We start from the raw sequence: 16,961 nt of genomic DNA, 5'->3' as shown, positions 1-16,961 counted from the left end.
ACCCTAAACCCTAATATCTAAACCCTAATTTCTAAACTCTCAAAATACGCTCGAAAAACACGATAATTGTTATATATTATTTATTTGAGCGTTTTTCCGCCAAAATATAAACATTCATCACAAAGTGTCTTTTTTAAATGTTCATATTTTCATCCAATCTATAATGTTCGTGAACAAAGGTTTTTCAAAAAATCAAAAAAAAAAATGCATCCCCCGCTTTCCTCCTAATTGATTACTTCTCCATTATATATATATATATATATATATATATATATATATATATATATATATATATATATATATATAGGGAGAGGATCCAGTGAGAACTTTTTTAGTATGAGAACTCTAGGAACTCCAAATACACTTCAAATACACTGAAATTCGAGCAAAAAAAGTGGCGGGCGAGAAAAAAAAAGGATATTCGAGCAAAAATAAAAAACACGGACGAACAAAAGAAATCATAGTCGAGCAATTTTTTTTTCGAATTTCAAAAATGTAGAACACATTTTTGTTCGACTATCATGTGTTCTACATAGTTTTGTTCGAATTTCAAAAATGTAGAACACATTTTTGTTCGCTCACCTTTTTTTATTCGACTATCAATTTTTTGTTCGCCCGCATTTTTTTGTTCGAATTTCAAAAATGTAGAACGCATATTTGTTCGACTATCACGTGTTCTACATTTTTTTGTTCGAATTTCAAAAATGTAGAACACATTTTTGTTCGTCCGTTTTTTTTGTTCGACTATCAATTTTTTGTTCGTCCGCCATTTTTTTGCTCGAATTTCACCATTTTAGCTCGAATTCGTTGTTTTTTGCTCGCCTGCCACTTTTTTTGCTCGAATTTCAGTGTATTTTGGTGTTGAGTTCTCCGAGTTCTCACACTAAAAAAAGTTCTCATTTGATTCCTCTAATATATATATATATATATATATATATATATATATATATATATATATATATATATATATATATATATATATATATATATATATATATATATATTAATCACATTTTCTAAAAAGATATCCCTTAGAATCGTCTTTAATCTTTACATAGATTCAAAAGAAAATACTAAAACTATTTAGTGGGCCCTATGTATTATGCTCAGTTTATACTTGCTACTAGATACTAGAAAATTGAAATTCAACCTAAAATATTTTTCAAACAAAACCAACATCCGAAGCACCATATCATCGTCATTTTACCTATCACTATTATTTATATGTGTAGATTATATTATTGATACCATGCATAAAAATCATATAAACTCACATATACCAAAATTCAACCAAGATCAAATTAGACATTATACTACTCTAAAATTCAAGAAAAAAGGAATGAAACCACCTCCAACATTTTCTTCTTCTTCTTCAACCTCCATTCTTATAAGAAAAGCTCGATTATCTCCGTTTCTTTTCACATTGTTCGCTTTCGTTGTGTTTGTCACCATCCTTTATGGTCAAGACCTCGGTTGCATCCTCTACGGACAATTCGATCTTGATATTATCACGGATCACCCACCTCCTTCTCCAAGTAAGTTTTTGTCATTGTTCAAACCATTTAGATATAATTAAAATTACATATTCCGGGGCTCTGGGCAGTTGCGGATTCAAAAAAAAAAAAAAAAATTACAAAATTAACATGGCAAAACGTAAAAATATATATATATAAAAAAAAGACAATATAACAGCTTAACACGTTGAACTGTAACATATAAATGCATTAAAAAAATTGGGCGGGCAGCTGAATTTCGCCCCGGCTTCTGGGTGGTTTGGGATTGTAAGGAATCGGAAACGATTTTTTATATTTTTCTATGCATTAATTTGGTGATGTAATGATAATTAGAGAAGCATTACAAGAAGTTGCCATTTACAATTAGTGAAAGGGAGAATGGTTGTGATATATTTAGTGGAAAGTGGGTGTGGGATCCGTTGAACCGGCCGTTATACCAAGAATCGGAATGTCCATACATACAACCGCAGTTAACGTGTCAGGAGCATGGCCGGCCCGACCGGGATTACCAGTTCTGGAGATGGCAACCAAATGGTTGTTCTCTTCCAAGGTAACATAATATACTCTTTTTTTAACAATCACGAGGGAATAAATAATTTTAATTTATTTAATTAAAATAATACTCCGTATTGTTTTACGTTAGACAAGTTTGTAAGAAATTAATAATTACCTAATTACCACCTACAGATTACCTCTTTGTTTGTTTGATATACAAGATTAAAATTTTATAGTTGTCAATTATTTTATTCTTCAAGTCAACTATGTTGATTTTTGTACAATATATAGATACCTCATTCAATTATTTTTAACTCAAATTGTGAACAATAACGAGATTTAATTACTTTTAATCACTTTTCGAAAAATAATCAATAGATAGATAATGATAATAGTAACGAATTAACCATTCAACCCTAAGTTTGGATTGTTTTTTACCCTTTTTTTAGTAAAGAACAGTTAAAACTAACAAAAACTAACAGTAACAAAGTACAACAAATGAAAATTTAAGGTGTGCCATTTTCGCATATATTGTACCCATTTATATTCTTGCAAGTACCATCGAATAATGGACAGGTTATAAAATCTTTCGTGAGAATGAAGCATGTGTTTGAATTTAAAAAATAATTAATGCTTCAAAATAGGCCTCATACACCAAACATGTTAGCCTTTTGTGGTCACTTTCACAAAAAGAAACAAACTTAATGTAATTTGTACTGTAGTTTTTAGTTCATAGGTACTCCGTATATCTTTACATAGTAGCAATAGATCTAGCGTTATATTAAACGAGAAGTTAACTAGTTATTTGCATAACTAATGTCATATATTTGGTTTAAAATAAGACCTCTTGTAGCGGTATGTTGCAACGGCGTTGGGGGGTGACATGGCACCCGGCGCCGCCCCCATCCAACCGTATCAAGGTGTGGCTCACAGCAAAAGTTTGAGCGTTCCTGGGATGGCAACGGGTTTTGCAACGGAGTGGGTTATAATTTTATTAATTTTTATTATTTTAAAAATCTTATTTTTACCATTTTTAATATTTAACCCAATTATATTTTAACACATCATCACAATACTCCTAACCCATACCAAAACCCCACACCACCACTACTCCACAAAAACAACCCACATATCCTAGTCATCAAAAAGGTACAAAAAGCAACTCACGCCCCCAACTCACGCCCCCAAGCACTACAAATAGTTTAAGGCAAATACCCTAAAAAGATAACATAAAAACCAAAATTTCTCAATAAAAGCAATTTTTTTTCATTGCTCAAAAAGAATTATGATTTTGATTTGGTGTACAACTAAAGAGTACTCTATGATTTTTTTAAAATGTCCAATAAACATAATATCCGTCCATACGTGCATCAACATGGGTGCTACGTCATCAAATCTGATGAGGTGGCGCCACTCCGATGAGGGAGGTGGTCGCCGGAAAATTGGATTTTTGGTCCGAAGAAGTCGTCGGAAATTTTCTTGATGACCTGGCGCTGGAAAATCGGATGAAGTGGTGCCACCTCATCAGATTTGATGAGGTGGCTCCGCCTCAACTGATTCGATGAGGTGGCGCCTACGTAGATGTAGTAGACGGATATTACCTTTATTGAACATTTATTGAAATCAGACTCTCTTCTTTGCACCAAATCGAAATCCTTTTTGAGTAATGAAAAGAACGACATTTCCTTTATTGAGAAATTTTATTTTTTATATTACATTTAAGCCTATTTGCCCTTCAAATACTATGGTTGATACTATATTTTAGTTCATTTGTGTTTTACAGAATAATGATCAAGTATATATGACTGTAATTACTTGACTAAATTACTTCGTTGTCACACTATACTTTAAGAGTATGATATCCACATCATTAATTTTATATAAATACATTAAAATTGTACTTTAGAAAGGTATGATACTAATTTTTTTTTTTTTTTTAACAGCAAATTTCATTAAAAACCCGAAATAATACAACCAAGTTCGCACAAGATGCCAACATAAACGATATCGAGCTAGAATCCTATGTTAACATCAAATTACACACGAATAGAAAAACACGAACTAACTAATGATTACAATAATAAAGATTGTAGTTTGTGTAACCAATCATGCCACTCGATTTTTTTGGATTTACATCGCTTTGCGACCCATTCGAAGCACAATATTGATGAAGTTATCAATAATTATAATATAATGGATATATCAGTACTCATATTGTAATGTTAAATCACCGATCACATAAAAACTTGCAATGATTTTAATGACACAGCTTCAATGCGTCACTGATGCTAGAAACATTAAGAAATAAGAAGATGATGTTTGTTGGAGATTCATTAAATAGAGGTCAATTTGTATCAATGGTGTGCCTTCTCCATTCACTGATTCCCGAAAATGCTAAATCCATGAAAACTGTTGGTTCTCTTTCTGTTTTCACTATGAAGGTAACATTTTTTACGCTTAAAATGTCGAATTTAATTACACTAATTTGTTACAAAGATATTAATACTTAAGGCTTTTTTGATGACTAATTGGAATTGTAGGATTACAATGCTACAATAGAGTTCTATTGGGCTCCATTCTTACTTGAGTCGAACGCTGATGATGCTGTCATACATCGTATTTCTGATAGAGTTGTACGAAGAGGTTCCATCAACAAGCATGGAAAGCATTGGAAAGGGGTTGATATTATGGTTTTTAATACTTACCTATGGTGGATGACTGGCCTCGAAATGAAAGTCTCGTAATGATTTCTTCTTGATCTTTTATGTTACTTATATACGGTTAAACTGATAAGGTTTTCACTCTTCAGTATAAGTATCCATACACTACAGTAAATTGTAACCATACACTACAGTAAATTGTAACCATAACTTTTGGAGTTGATTAATACAAAATCATCCAGTGAGCTAACGTTTAGTTATTAATTGATGAAATTTTGTGAATATTCGTAGGCAAGATTCTTCTGATGGCGAATTGAAGGATATAGTAGAAATGTCAACTGAGGATGCTTATAGAATGGGGTTGAAGAGTATGTTGAGATGGGCAAAGAAGAATATGAATCCAAAGAAAACAAGACTCTTCTTCACTAGCATGTCTCCTTCTCATCAAAAGTTAGTTTTGTTTTCTCTTTTCGCAAGAATTAAAAACTAAAATGGCATTTTTCTATCGTAATATAAACAGTACTAAAGATAAAGAAAATCAATTTAGAAACGGATTTTTGATTTAAATACCTCTTACATCACCAGAGAGAAGATGTTATGACTGACACCTCATCAGGTTTGTTGAAGTGACATCTGCGTGGATGCGTATGTGGATGACAACCGACCAATATTACCATGATTGGAACATTATTTAAAGAATGACCATTTACAAGAACTTACTTGATTTCAGAAGTAAAAGTGTCCACTTATTGAGATAATCTTTTATCTAGCCCCAAACTAATATATATGACATAACTTCATCTTAGTATAAATAAAATGTCAAGTAACTTTTGATTATTGCATTCGAAATTAAATTCAAAAATGTTATATGCCGTTTTGCATCATGAAAAACTTGTATTATGATGACTTATTTATAATCTATGTTTATAACCATATATCTTTAACTTTGTCTTTGCTTAATCATATCCAAAACTTCAATTATAATTTTTTAATTTTTATATTCATGTGTGTACTTATGTTAAACTATGTATAGGAGCCAAGATTGGGGAGCCGAGTCAGGTGGAAATTGCTACAACCAAACAGAAATGATTGCGGATCCAAACTATTGGGGAACCGATTGTAGAAAAAGTATAATGGGAGTTATTGGAGACGTTTTCAGCAAATCGAAGTTTCCCATATCATTTTTGAACATCACACAACTTTCAAGTTACCGAAAAGATGCTCATACGTCAATCTATAAGAAGCAATGGAACCCGTTGACACCAGAACAAATAGCCAATCCCGCTAGCTATGCAGATTGTGTGCACTATTGTTTGCCCGGGCTTCAAGATACGTGGAACGAACTCTTATTTGCCAAACTTTTTTATCCTTGATGTCGAAATCGAGATTTAATTAATACTCTTGTGCATATGATGTTCGTTTGAAATTATTTTTTTGTAATTACATATCAAAGGCACGTAAATATAACATTCTTTTAAGAGAAAAAAGAGAGTTGTTTATTGATTGTGATCCAATGGGTTGGGCCAAAATTCTATAGCCTCTGATGCACCCATCAGCTATGGGTTTGAAGATGGGACTTATAGATAGTTTAAGTCATCATTTTAGAGCTTTATATGATTATATAGATGGTTTACACTTGACTTGACAATGGTATATATGTGCAAGGACAATATAACATTTATAGACGAGGGAAGTTGTTTTATCACTCAGAACTCATGTGTCAAGAGTAGAGCGACCCTCTTCTTCGATTCACTAATGTTATTCTTAGACCTTGTACGTGAGATTGAGAAAAAGAAAGATCATCTAAGAGATTTCTTCGTGGCATGTAGAGAGCTACGTGGATCTCCTTTTCTATTCGAGGGGTAGAAAGATCGACTTCAAAATGACCCCTATCAATATAAAATAAAATAGAAAAACACGCATAATTATAAGAAAATTGAAAATTAAAATGTCTTAGTAAATCTCTACTACCAATGAACTAGTAGCTCAATGGTGCTCGTGTCTTTGATATTGGGGATTAAAAGATTGGCGCAAGTTCAAGTCTTAGTCGAGCATGTCACATAATAATTTTCTCAGTGGAGTTATAGTCTGGCATCAGTCTTTCGGGAGTGGGTTGGTGGGTTGCCCAAAGACAACACAGGGCCAACGTGTGCCTGTCATTCGAGTCTTAAATGGGGATTTTTAGATGGAATTTATTTTGCAATTGGTTATGAAGTCTTTTGGGCGTTTTCTTGCAAATGGTGTCCTGCCCACATCTAGCAAAATTTTCTTGAGGATTTTCCTTAGGTGCGCTTAAGGTTGAAAAATGCGCGAGACGGAGTCGAGCTACTTAAGCATTGATCTTCACGTGATAGACAATCCGCTGAATATTTAATTTATTTATTTATATACGGAGTAGTAAATCATCAAGGGATACAGCTAATTACTAACCTTTTTTCACTAGTAGTTAATTTAAAAAGTTACCCTTTTTTCAGTCAATACAATATACCAATATCTTTAATTAATTAATTCAATAAATTAAATAAAAGTGCTAACTGCTAAGTTGACCAACAACTAAAGAAAAAACATATTCATAATGGAAATTGATATTTCCAAACTTCTTTATAATATATCTACACAAATTCACTAAATTACCCTTAATAATGTGTTATATAAATTTTTCATTTCAAATTATTGAAGGATATAACTGAAAAGTGACAACAAATATGTATAGATCTATCATAAACATGTTTGGAAATATCACCTCCCATTCATAATCAACTCTAGTCTCTAACTTAAAACATCAACCTTTTAATCTGAATAAAGTATATTTTTAAAATCTATTATTACAATTTACATTTTATATACACATACAGTACTGCTTCATTCATTCATTCATTCATTCATTCTCATTTTCATATTAAAACATGCTCTAAAAAAAAACAACTATGAAACCACCTTCAAGTTCCAGTAGTATTAAGAAACCTTCATTACCTTCTTACATTTTAACATTATTAGCTTTCATTTTCTTTGCAATCTTCATTTATGGTCAACATATCGCCTCCATCTTCAGACGAAACTATCTCGGAATCAATTCTAATCCCACCACACGTAAGTTTTTAATTTTTTTCTCATTTTAATTTTAATTACAATTACATGTTAATGTTAAATGCATGTTAGTTAACTTTATATATACGAATTAATTTTTTATTTTATTTTATTTTTTAGAAAAGAATTACAATAAGAAATTGGCGTTTTCAATTGGTGAACCGGAAAATGGTTGTGATGTTTTTAGTGGAAAGTGGGTGTGGGATCCATTGAACCGGCCGTTGTATAATGAACCAGAGTGTCCTTACATTCAACCGCAACTAACATGTCAAGAACATGGCCGGCCGGACCGGGATTACCAGTTTTGGAGATGGCAACCTCATGGTTGTTCGCTTCCAAGGTAAATTAGTTTTAATCCTTGCAATAAATAAATAAATTGCACTTATTTTATTTTATTCGCCTTTAATTCAATGTTATTACAACATTTAGGATATTTTCTTAAAGCATTAATGTTGTTTTGCTAATAATGATATTTATTAATGATAATTTTTGGTGGTGAATATCTTTTATTAAATTTAAGGTTAGTCAACTTTTCTATATGAATATATTTTTAAATTAATAGAATAAAGAAATAGAATTTATTAGCGACAACTCCTATCGTTTCGGTGCATAAAACACTTGTACAAATAGGTAATTGTCATCGTAAATTTAATAACCAACTCTTACATATAATGTTTTTAGCATATTAATGGCAACCCTAAAGATTATCTTTAGCAAAATCGATAAAGAAATTATCATGCAAGAGTCTATGAATAAAGTTGAAACTGGTGGGGAATAAATATTTTTTGTGCTAATTTGAGTGCTCCGAATGGATACGCTCTGACCATCGACTTCGTGGGCGTCTTTAGCACCACCCAGCCCTGCCCACCGCCCCGGCCTTTGCACCTTGGTTTGTGTCTTTCTCAGGCAGAAGCTAGCACAAAAGTAATTGAAAAGAAAATGGTAACATGACTTGTACAATTGAAAAGAAAATGGTTCCGATATTTGTAACACACAATTAATATAGTGGATCCCAATATATTTGAGGAAGTATGTCATGGTAGGGAGTGTTTAGTCCTGAGTTAGTCTTGGAGGAAGTGTTGATGTGACGCTAATGTGGCAGCTAGTCCTGGCAGTGGCGGATCTTGAACACAATTGTTGAGGGGGCCAACCATGAACATAATTTCGAAAGGTTAATAATGAACATAATATGAGGTGAATATTTATATAAATAATAAAATAGCTTATTAAATATTATGTAGAATAAATATTTAATTTGAAATTCATTTTTAGTTCCCATGTATATATTATTGTTAAATAATTAAAATTTAGTTAATAATACAGTAATAAGTAATGTATAAAAAATGAAAATTGAAATATTGAAAAAATAGTGGGTACAAGAATTGAACCTGCACCATCCTCAAATTCATATTTATAAATTGCATGCCAATGAAAACCACTGAACCGGCGTGATGTTTGGGTATTAAACTTCAAAGAACTAGTATTAACCCAATTTTTTTGGAGGGTCATGGCTCACCCTGCTCTCACAAAGATCCGCCAATAAGTCGTGAGGAAGTTTGTAATGGTCGGGACTCTTATATCGACTACTATCTAGGTGCTGTAATTTAAAAAACGGTATCGTAATATTAAATTACATTTGCAATTAGAACAAAATATATTTATGTTTAATAAGGTACTAACATTTATTTATATTTGGAAACGGCTAAATTACTATTCATATGTCTTTTTTGTCTTTTTAGAATTTTTCGGTTTTCCATATTATTTCTTAAGTAATCATAGACTTCTTATAACACGGATAATACAATTGAAAGGGCTAAATTACTATTCATATGTCTTTTTTAGAAATTTTCGGTTTTTCTTATTCTTTCTTAAGTAATCATAGGCTTCTCATAACACAAATAATACAATTATCTTGATTAGTGTTCCTAATTATCTTTAAGACGAGACGATACCTATAACACGGATACACAAACTTGATGAAGTACAAAACGAACATTTAAGGTTGTACCTGTGCCCTTAGGCTCTAAATTCTTATATATTCCATAACTAACTAGTTTATATAAATGTAAATAGAGATGGTAATGGAAATTTATATACTAAATTATAAATTATCCATACATTTTTTTGAATAAAGGGTTTATATGTTACATGTGAATGAATTGTATTATACTTGTCTAAGATTAGGGGCGTCTTAGACATATGCAAAGTGTGTAGTCGCACATGCTTGAAAATATTTAGGGCCTCAAAATTTTGTAGATCCTTTAAAACTATATACATTTAACTCAAAAAATTAGTATTTGGGCTGAATTAGTGTTGGTTCACAAAGCGGATCAGATCAATTTAACTCAAAAGATAATTACTACCTCCGTCCCATTACAAGTGTTTACTTACTTTTTGCACACAATTTTAGAAAATCTCACTAACTACATTCTTCACCAATCAGAAACTTTCTCTCTCCACAATAACCTCTTCTGATTGGTAAAAAATCAAAATGGACACTTCAAATGGGACATCTCAAAATAGCAATGTGGACACTTTAAATGGGATTAACATTTAAGGGCTCATTTTTATGTCTGCACAGAGCCATTAAGATCAATGAGACGACTGTGTCTAAGATATGCTTTTAACGGTGTATAAATGATGTATATAAATGATCATTCGAAAAAATTTGAAATATAAATATGAATAATTAAGAAATTATAATTACATTGAGAAACTCGAAGTTAGTGTAATTGGGGTTAGATCGTGGCGTCCACGAAGAGCATCTTTAGAGTTGAAACGTGTAATCTTATACAAATGTTACGTACTATCATATATATTTTGACATTATAAATTTTGTTGATCGTGGCTAACATATCCAACGCTTTGTTTGCTGATGCCACATACCCAATTCACATCATCAAACATTCAAACCCATTGAGCTACGCCACAATTAGCACTAAGACGATTTCGTATGATAAAATGAGTGTTGTGGTGTTGCTGTGGAGAATTATAGTTTAATAGTTTGTGAAAAAGTAATATAATAATTATATTTAATATTTAATTATAGTAGTAGTAGTAATAATAATAATAATAATAATAATAATAATAATAATAATAATAATAATAATAATAATAATAATAATAATAATAATAAGAGAAAAAAGGAAAAATATATTGACAGAAAAATGTTGCAGGTACCGTCATCTCATATCTCACGCCCTCTACCACGCCCAACTACAGTTCTTCACATAGGCTCTTGTAAGCCATCTGGGCAGCCACATCAGATGCCCAACAAGCGTTCTTGCTTTGTTTGGAATGGTTTAACCGTGAGCATAAAAATCATTAAGTTCAATCAATAGCTAGCTAACATAACAAAAAGAATTGTAGATAATTATGCAAAGAAAACTTAATAAGTAGGATATAGTTAGGACATTCTGGTATTTTCAGAAGATATTTAAGTTTAAAGGTTCCTAAAAGTATATTGTGAGGTCATTCTCGTTTTGATCCATCATGATATTTTTTCATAATAAAAAAAACTCATTCCCGTTTAAATAAATAGATGTCGGCCGTACTTGTGATGGTTCTCAAGGATCCCGATGAAGGAGTCACCATCTGTCACATCGGTGATCAGGGTGAACATTATTTTTTCGTCAGTGCAGTTAGATTGGATCTAAGGTCGTGCATACTTCACCGTAGCTACCATGATCATAGTTGTTCCCCACTAGAATACAAATCTTTAGTTGGATCGTTGGCGCTTCAAAAGGCGAAACTCTCGTCATAGTTTGACGACCTAAGGGACAGACACTTTTTGGTATCTAAAGGCGAAAACTCTAAAGTGGACGAATACTTGGCCCAGCGGGCGAACAGTCACCTAATAAAAAAGGGGCAGGCCCGCACACCTTATTTGAGCAGTCCGTCCCCGGGTTGGGTTAGGGTAGTCAGAAATAGTTACGAAAAAATTTAAAAATAATCAAACATAAGATACACCGACTAATTTCATAATGCAACAATGGACATACACCGACTAATTTTCATAGTGCAACAGTGGACAGTTTAATTTGAGTTTTTATCTAAAAATCAAACTTTAAATAACTAGACCAATATTTTAATTTAAATTATATCAATTGAAATACATATACTTTATCGAGTGTTAAATGCTTATATACATACCCATCAGCTTTAAAAATATGTACATAATCTTTTATTTTATATCATTATATATATATATATATATATATATATATATATATATATATATATATATATATATATATATATATATATATGTTACTTGTACTCTGAGGTAGATTTTGAGTTGTTACTACATTGTATACTTAATCAAATGTAGAGTTAAATTTCGGGAATCATTTATTATACTAACAACAGCAACAACAACAACAACAACAACAACAACAACAACAACAACAACAACAACAACAACAACAACAACAACAACAATACTCAATCCCACGAATGTAGGGTATGGGGGAGGTGGAATGTAGACAATCATTCCTCGAACCCTAGATTAGAATGTAACGACCCGGAAATTTCCGACCAAATTTAAACTCTAATCTCTATATGGTTTCGACACGATAAGCAAAAACCCTAAAGTTGACCCGCACTTTTTCGATCGTTCTATACTTATAAGATTAATATTTACATAAATTAAACCTTACCAACATGATAAGCAATCCAAATTGTTGAGACTTATGTTTTCGAAAAGAGTTTTACACAACGTTTGACCGTCTAGTTTGACCGATGATATCACGAACTATACAATATATGATAATTATACGTTTGTGTATATATATGTATATATACATATTTAACATGATCTAAGAATGTTTTAATATCTCATTTTGTATTAATAACAATAAGTTATAAGTATATTTTGAAACTACTAACTTAAGTTTTCAAAACGATAACCATACGTAACGTTATTTGACTTAAATACTTATGACCTATAATGTTTATACATATATCGTATAAGTAATGTATTTAATCACTTTTAAAGACTTAAATACATAAAACAATATAAGTATATTTACAAAAGATAGCTATATTTGAATCCTCGTTCCGTTTTCTCAAAGATTTCTATACGTATACCTAGGGTATATGTACCCGTATCATACGCAGCTTCTAGATGTATTTACTATTGGTATATACCAATAAAAATCTGCTCCTTAGCAGCCTTAAATGATTAAGAAACATGTGGAACCAACCATTTGTCAAGTAGCATGAATTATTTAGCAAGAAAACAAAGTTAGGTATTTTTTTTTTCCTTTATAACCTAAAAACGTTTTTATGCATGCACACCATTTCTTCACCCCATTTTCTTATACTTACACTTCCATTTCTCTCTCAAAATACTCTTAACTTCATACTTGATCATCTCCAAGCATTTTCACCATCATTTAGCTTCAAAAACCTTACTTAAACACCATAAGAAAACCATACAAAAACACTTCAAGAAATCCTTCCAAGAACACAAAATTACTTCCAATCTTTCATCCAATTCCATCACCCTTTTGGTTCTAGCTTTTTACTCCTCTTTTACAGAAACCTTGTCCAAGGAACTTGAGGTAGTATCTATGTTCATAACCTTATTCGATTCATATATATATAGCTATCATATTTTGTGGTATACAATTTTAACAACAAGAACATAGTTTGAAAGTTTTCAAACTTGTTTGCAAACTAAATAGATCCTTCTAACTTAACTTTTAAAATACTTCAAGACCTGTAATATAACTTAAATATATGCTAACTTAACAAGGTATAACTTGTTTTTTCAAAGAATATCTTAAAAACTGTTTTTACGACGTCGGAGTGTAACCGGGGACTGTTTTGGGTTGGATAATTAAAAACTATCTTAAACTTTGAATTGGAGGTTTATGTTCTGGAAAAATGATTTTTACTATAAATATGTTAACACATATAAATTTCATGATTTAATTCAAAGTATAAGTATTTTTAGAAAAATGGTCATTAAGTGTTATTTTTTTGTAACAAAAATGTTTAACTTCATAAGTTTCACTAAAGTTTCACCTATGCCGTGTGATTTTGAATACAAACCAAGGTATTTTCAGTTCATAGTCTTAAAGAGGGACTCGATCCAAGGAGATGGCAAGTTGAATCAACGAAAACGGATTTGTAACGAAGAAACTATGACCGAAACAAAATTGGTTATCCTAGACTTGTTTAACTTCGGGATTAATTGAGAAAAATTAAATAAATCACATATTTCTAAGATAACATGATATTTTATATATATGTACTTATAATTCAATTTTATATGGTTCAGGATCACCCGTAAACAACACGAGAAGATTAATCATAAGATCCCATGTTTGTACGCAACACGTCATTTGACAACACCGGTACTTTATGTACGCAACACGTCATTTGACAACACCGGTACCGTGGGTCAAGATTAATCTCGACCAATACATATACGATGGGGTTTTATTTATTTCGTTGGGGGTTTTATTTATTTCATTGCGGGTATATTAAACATCTAAAAATGAACCATTAAAATTGAATTACTAACAACGAGTTGCTAACTACGGACTAAGGAATTATTCAAAGTATTAAAAGTATAACAAGTATATATATGTGACGTTTGTTTAAAAAGAAAAGGTATTGATATATTATATATGGATAGGTTCGTGATATCAACCGGAGACCAAGTCAAATTATATATATCTTCAAGACGAAAGTGAGTATATAGTCCCACTTTTAAACTCTAAATATTTCGGGATGAGAATACATGTATTTTATGTTTTACGTTATGGACACAAGTAACTGAAAAAATATATTCTACGTTGAGTTGTACCACTGGCATACTTCCCTGTAGCTTGGTAACTAATATTTACAGCGGTATTGTAAACGCGAATCCTGTTGATAGATCTATCGGGCCTGACAACCCCAACCGGACTGGACGACCAGTATTCAACGGTTGCACAGTACTTCGTTTCGTGACTACACTTGGTACAGTGTAGTAAGATTTCATATTAAAGGGAATATGCGACGTGATTAATTGTTAAGTATGGTTACCAAGTGCTCAACCACTTAGAATATTTTTATTAAAATGTTTATATATGAAATCTTGTGGTCTATATTTATATCGATGTCGACATTAAACCTATATCTCACCAACTTTATGTTGACATTTTAAAGCATGTTATTCTCAGGTATGAATTAAGTCTTCCGCTGTGCATTATCTCGTACTAAGGATACTACTTGAGGCCATTAAGGACTTATATCATAAGGCGTTGCATTCGAGTCATTGAAGTTCATTGAGACTATTATTAAGTAAATGGCGGTTTAGGTCATTTGAATATTATGAAATGTCAGGCGATTATGTCAATTCTGGATGTAACTATAGATTGCCTTTTAAGAATAAATGCAACGTTTGTAAGATGTATCATATAGAGGGCAAGTACCTCGCAATGTTATCAACTATTGTAATTCGTTTGTAATCAATATGGACAACGTCCGGATGATTAGTTTCGGATCCTTTCAGTTGGTATCAGAGCGTTGGTCTTAGCGAACCAGGCCTTGCATTAGTGTGTCTAACTAGTAGTTGTTAGGATACATTAAGTGAGTCTGGACTTTGACCGTGTCTGCCTGTCAAAAGTTTTGCTTATCAATCCTAGTCGGAAATCATCTGCTTATCATTCTTAGGGAACTGCCTGCTTATCATTCTTAAGTCTAGACACGTCTTACTGCATTTAGTGCATCGATAGTGTATAGACAAAATTCATATCCTATCGTATCTGTTACTATAGACATTGCCTGACGTATTTCAAAGATTCTCCGTAATTCATGTGATTTTGATATTATATATACATATGTAAATTATGTATTGAAGAGTACCAAACCCAACTCCTATAATCTATTCCAAACCAAAAACTCATTTCTCCGACCATACAAGATGGATTCTTCATCCAGCTCAAATTCCTCCGACTTCGATAGCTTCGCCGATATGGATTTCCATTCGAGCTCCGAGAACAGCGTTACCGGAATGGATCAACCAATTTCCCATCATCTATTCTGGATGAATTGGGGATGGGTTCGTAATATACTAAATTTCTGGAGGCAAGAAGAAGGTGATCCATTCCATCCACCAAATTGTCCTCTTAACGATGAACCTGAAGCACTTACCGGCGAACCTATTCGAAACACCATTTTCTCGCTCATTTCTAGAGTATCTCGTCATGATTACATACTATCCCATATTTCAAATCTTGTTCATTCGCTCGTTCCAACCGTCAATCATCCCGGTATAATAGAAGAAGTCAACGAACTCCGTGCTCGGGTAGTGGTTTTGGAGAATATGGTGCGAAGTTACAAACACCAACAGCAGCACCAGCAGCATAATCCGTACTACCATCGTCAACGCCGACAGTACCTTTATCACCCCAATCACAACCGCGCCTTAAATCTCAAGATCACAATCTGTATCTCGAATATCAACATCACACGACTCAATATCTGTACTTCGAGTATGATCTTCGTTCTATATATCGTTCTACATCGATTATCTTCGCTTTACGTATCGTATGACGATTATGTAATTTCTAAAGTCTTAGAGATTATGTAACCTAGAATTAACGATAAATCAAATGAGTTTAATATCTTATTGACTCATTAAATCTATGATTATCTCTGAAGAAAATATATATGCAAGTATATTTTCATAAAGATAGTAATTAAAAATTCCTTCGTACAAACTATTAATGATGAAAATATTTTAACGGGTGGGTAGTACCCGAGGAATATTTAGAATTCACATTAATAAGTTATATTGTACATTCTTGAATCTGATTCAACGGTTATCTATTATCTTACTTACAACCACCGATATTCGTATCCGCTCACCCCAGAATAACCATTTTCAATCAAATTTCATATTCGGATTTTGACCTACCATAATCCAACAAGTGGCATAAAGAAGAAAACATTGGACAAAAAAAAAAAAATTGTTAGAAACACACGATTTAACTAATTAAAAATCTATTAAGGATTCCACGCTAACTGTTCCGGCTAACTCTGGACAATTAAAATGAATTAAAATGTTGATTGTAACATATGAAGCTAAACAATTCTTCAAGCTTGCCACTTGATTTTATCTTAAACCTCATTCGTAACTTGACGATTACAATTCGCATTCAAATCCTTTCATGATTCCTGAAAACACCTCGACCGAGAAGTTGAACCC

General features: G+C 32.1%; 1 protein-coding gene and 1 pseudogene across 1 annotated transcript; both read left to right on the top strand.

Moving 5' to 3' along the window:
- Nucleotides 1-1,306: 1,306 nt before the first annotated feature.
- Nucleotides 1,307-6,116, top strand: LOC139893484 (protein trichome birefringence-like 33). Its single transcript, XM_071876644.1, has 6 exons — nt 1,307-1,535; nt 1,848-2,064; nt 4,279-4,450; nt 4,550-4,749; nt 4,961-5,119; nt 5,703-6,116. Exons 1-6 carry the CDS (start codon nt 1,340-1,342, stop codon nt 6,040-6,042), a joined length of 1,284 nt encoding a protein of 427 aa, XP_071732745.1. The 5' UTR covers nt 1,307-1,339; the 3' UTR covers nt 6,043-6,116.
- Nucleotides 6,117-7,596: 1,480 nt separating this feature from the next.
- LOC139893483 (protein trichome birefringence-like 33) overlaps nt 7,597-16,961 on the top strand; it is a 222,947-nt pseudogene continuing 213,582 nt past the window's right edge.

This window comes from Rutidosis leptorrhynchoides, chromosome 2 (genome assembly GCF_046630445.1).
Source record: "Rutidosis leptorrhynchoides isolate AG116_Rl617_1_P2 chromosome 2, CSIRO_AGI_Rlap_v1, whole genome shotgun sequence".
Lineage (NCBI taxonomy): Eukaryota > Viridiplantae > Streptophyta > Magnoliopsida > Asterales > Asteraceae > Rutidosis > Rutidosis leptorrhynchoides.
This window is presented reverse-complemented; position numbering and strand designations above follow the sequence as displayed.